Genomic DNA, 4,256 nt, shown 5'->3' on the forward strand with positions numbered 1-4,256 from the left:
TTTAAATTATTTGATCAAAATTATTGAAAAAAAAATACTAATGAACACAATAATGAATTTTCTTTATTTTTTCTTTATTTTATTTGAATTTTTTCACCAGGTAAATTCACTAATTTTTCACTACTACCCATTTTTAATATCGCTACCATTTGAAATTTGTTTCTTCACATCGAACATAATCGATAATATGAAATCAAAAATCGCAAATAAATCGATTTTTACAACAGTTCTCACTTTAAATCAATTTTCAATCGAGAAGTCAATTTTGAAGCTTGAAAAAGCAAGTTTTTCATTTCAAACGATCGATCATAAAAAATCGAAAATCGCAAACAACACGATTTCAGGAATTCGATTAATCAATTTGTTCGATCTCGATTCATTTTCGAGCAATAGGATTGACCTTGGGGTCATTGAAGCTAAAATCGATTTTTCATCTAAAAATTGATCAGTCCTATAGAATTGAAAATCGCAAATAAATCGATTATTTGAGGTTAAATTAATCGATTTTCAATCATGAACAATCAGTGATCAAGAAATCCATTTTTGAGACTGAAACTCGATTTTTCAATTCGAAGATGGTCGATCGTAAATCGATAATCGCAAATGAATCGATTTTTTTAGGTTCGATTTTCACTAGAAATCAATTTTTAATCGAGAAGCCATTTTGAAGCTCAACATCTAGTTTTTATTTCGAACATGATCGATCATACAAAATCGAAAATCGCAAATAAATCGATTATTTGAGGTTAGATTAATCGATTTTCAATCATGAACAATCAGTGATCAAAAAAATCCATTTTTAAGACTGAAACTCGATTTTTAAATTTGAAAATGGTCGATCACATAGAATCGATAATCGCAAATGAATCGATTTTTTGAGGTTCGATTTTCACTAGAAATCAATTTTTAATCGAGAAGCCATTTTGAAGCTCAACATCTAGTTTTTATTTCGAACATGATCGATCATACAAAATCGAAAATCGCAAAGAATTCGATTTCTGGGATTCGATCAATCAAATTGTTCGATCTCGATTCATCATCGAGCGAGAGGATTGACCTTAGGGTCATTGGAGCTAAAATTGATTTTTCATCTAAAAATTGATCAGTCGTATAGAATCGAAAATCGCAAATAAATCGATTATTTGAGGTTAGATTAATCGATTTTCAATCATGAACAACCAGTGATCAAAAAAATCCATTTTTAAGACTGAAACTCGATTTTTCAATTTGAAAATGGTCGATCACATACAATCGATAATCGCAAATGAATCGATTTTCACTAGAAATCAATTTTTAATCGAGAAGCCATTTTGAAGCTCAACATCTAGTTTTTATTTCGAACATGATCGATTATACAAAATCGAGAATCGCAAATAAATCGATAATTTGAGGTTACAAGATCAATCGATTTTAAATCATGAAAAATCAGTGATCAAGAAATCCGTTTCGATCCTAACCCAAAAAGCTTCAGCGTATCAAATTGTTACCCAAGTCGACGATCGGAAAATTGACCATATTTTTTTTCTATAATAAAATTTTCAGTGCACTTCATGCATTAATACCTCATAAATCGTTGAAAAAAATTAAAAAAATTAAATAAAATATCCGCAGGGGTGCCCAAGATAAAATTGTTTCGCTCGTAAGCATTATTTTTATTTACACACAAATACGAGTAGGTAGTTACGAAGTAGGTATAGAAATACCTATACCTATTATATCGATTTCTAAATTCGTCGAAAAATCAACTTCACCAATAATACCACGACATAGAACGACATTATCAACAGAGCGAATCAAAAAATGGAAATAAAATTAACAATTCGTTTTTTTAAAAAAAATTACACCATGCTGAGTAACTCTATAAACCCTACAACAAGCTAAAATGGTAAATTAACGACCAGCTACGTTGGTAATATTCTCATTCAAAAAGAATTCTTCTCCTTTTACACCTTTAAAAAATAATGATAAGATGACTGGTTATTATTATTATTCGGAAACGCGAACTTATCTCGCGAAGTTACCGAAGATACAAAGCGAACTTCTTCAGATTTTATCTCCCAAAAGTGTCCTTTTTTATTCATCTTCATCGTGCTCTTCTTCTAGTTCTTCCTCTTCTTCTTCCTCATGATGGTGATGTTTCTTGTCGCCATGTTTTTCCTTATCGTGTTTCTCTTTTTCTTCTTGTTCTTCTTTTCTCGACTTTGGCTCTGCTTCTCCACCACGCTCAGATTTTTCAGGTCCTCTTGTAGCTGAAAGCGAATGAAAAGTAATAGGTAACTGTAAAAAATAATTAAAAAAGGGAATTTGTTAATTCGCGGTTGAATTAATAACAAGGTACCTAGTATATTAATACGTTAGGGCTTATTTTTGGAAAAATTATCCTACTTACTGGATTTATTATCCTTCTTTGTTACTTTTTTCTTTTCAGACGAATGTTCGGCAGCTCTTTTTTTTCGAACGTTGGTTTTCTGCATTCGCAATTGATAAAATCCTACGGCCGAGACAGGTATGGTGAAAAACGTAGCGAGTAATACGAATGCCCAAGGATGGTCCTCCGATTCCGCATATCGTTCTAAACATTCTTTTCGTTGTTGCAGCGTTTCTTTCGAGTATATCGTACTGCAATTATCACTAGTATCTTGGGCTGGAAAAAATTTAGCAACATTGTGACGTACTGGTCTTCTTTCGAAGGACTATTTTTATCTTTGCTACTTCAAAATTTATACAGAAAAAAACTAAGTAATTACGTTTTACTCACTGTTAGCTGGAGGAGTACAATTTAAGGAATATTGGACGGTTATTTTATACGTTTTGATCCAGTTCTCTAACCTTAAGCATTGACAATAACGCTTAGGTTCTGTTAATCTGGCAGCTTTATCGCCCCATTCAACGCTTAAGTTTCGTAATAAGCAAAATGGCGCTAGACTTTCGGCTGTCCAGTTATCCATAGGGTTCCATCTTACGTCTACGGTGGTCAAAGGAGCTAGTATATTAAACTGAGGAAACGAACGCAGAGAACAGTCGAAAGCGTAAAAATCGCTCAACGAAGTAGCGCTTCTTAAGTCGACACTTTCTAAAAAAATATTTTCACTTAAGGATAATTTCTTCAAACTTCGAGGTAACGTGAAAGAAGCGTCGAATTCCGTGAAAGTATTCTCGATTGATAGAAAAATCAGTTTGTGTAGCTCTCTGAAGACGTTCTTGTGTATAGGATTCACTTTGTTCAAGTATTTCGTATTTCTTATCTTGATCATGGTTAAATTACTGTATTTTATGAATGATTTCTCGCTCATTTGTACGAATGTGTTGTTCTCGAAAATTATTTCCTGAAAAAAAAAAAAAAAAAAAAAAAAAAACTTTAACTACCTACGACTTTTTTAACGTTGAATGTGGACATGGTGTTTAGAAAGAAATATAGGTACCCATCAAAGTGTTAGTTGATATGTTTAAGTAAAAGATTAATCTAGTTTTTGGTTCTAAGATTATTCTAATTTATTTTATTCGTAAAATAACCGTAAATATGTATACGCTAGAAAAGTTCCATTACCTCAATTCTAATATCTAAGTCTTGAGGCACATCATCAAACTCACTATGTTTACAATGAACCGAACGTATTTGATTGGTCGTGTAGTACAAACAATTATAACCGTTAACGAGTAAATTATTAGTCATCAGTGATATGTTGCATACGATACCTGAAAAAATTCGATTTAATTTTTTCATATAGGTTATCAAATGAGTTTTACTGAGGTTCGCAGCACATCTGTTATCAGCGATTGCAGACCGTGTAAGAAGTGTTCATTACGTACTTAGATATATCTTCACTATCGATATGTTCATAATGAGGATATGTCGCCCATCGGAATAACCAATTACATCTTTATGGGCGAAGATTAGCATTCGACGATGTATTATTCAGCTCATCGTGAGGTTAAAAATTACTCACTCGATGTTAACGAAATCACCGCGACATTTTTGATAATTGTTTACTCGCGCTAGGTATTCACGTCGATTTTCATTTTCACTCAGGCAGCCAATGATATTTAATTGTTTTAAGGTTATCAAATTATTTCCAATCGGAGTCCGTTTTGCTAGATCGCAGGTAGATGGGGTGCATTTTTTTAAATTTCCTGTATTTTTCAAATTTGTTTTTAAAATTAGAAATTTCCATTTTCCAAACTTCAAATAAGGTAGTCAATGAATGAAAAAAACAAAAAAAAATGAGTAAAATAGTCAGCTTGTAGGTATAAGTAGG

General features: G+C 32.1%; 1 protein-coding gene across 2 annotated transcripts; it reads right to left on the reverse strand.

Moving 5' to 3' along the window:
* Positions 1 to 1,642: 1,642 nt before the first annotated feature.
* On the reverse strand, positions 1,643 to 4,013 carry LOC135842110 (uncharacterized). Of its 2 annotated transcripts, none has more exons than XM_065359472.1 (4): positions 3,548 to 4,013; positions 2,759 to 3,326; positions 2,390 to 2,644; positions 1,643 to 2,249 (listed from the first exon to the last, which is right to left on the reverse strand). In XM_065359472.1, the coding sequence occupies exons 1-4, from the start codon at positions 3,722 to 3,724 to the stop codon at positions 2,074 to 2,076; spliced, it is 1,176 nt and encodes a 391-aa protein (XP_065215544.1). In that variant the 5' UTR covers positions 3,725 to 4,013; the 3' UTR covers positions 1,643 to 2,073. The 2 variants fall into 2 exon arrangements, with proteins under 2 accessions (XP_065215544.1, XP_065215554.1); XM_065359482.1 differs by having other exon boundaries at positions 2,111 to 2,277.
* Between the last annotated feature and the right edge of the window lie 243 nt (positions 4,014 to 4,256).

The sequence above is a fragment of the Planococcus citri genome, chromosome 1 (genome assembly GCF_950023065.1).
Source record: "Planococcus citri chromosome 1, ihPlaCitr1.1, whole genome shotgun sequence".
Lineage (NCBI taxonomy): Eukaryota > Metazoa > Arthropoda > Insecta > Hemiptera > Pseudococcidae > Planococcus > Planococcus citri.

Excerpts from the sequence above, each read along its gene's own strand:
- LOC135842110 (XM_065359472.1), bottom strand. The coding sequence starts at position 3,724 with ATGAAAAAATTAAATCGAATTTTTTCAGGTATCGTATGCAACATATCA. Across the intron at positions 3,327-3,547 it reads ACTTAGATATTAGAATTGAG|GAAATAATTTTCGAGAACAA; the intron begins GTAATGGAACTT and ends TTTTTTTTTCAG. Across the intron at positions 2,250-2,389 it reads AAAGAAGGATAATAAATCCA|CTACAAGAGGACCTGAAAAA; the intron begins GTAAGTAGGATA and ends ATTCGCTTTCAG.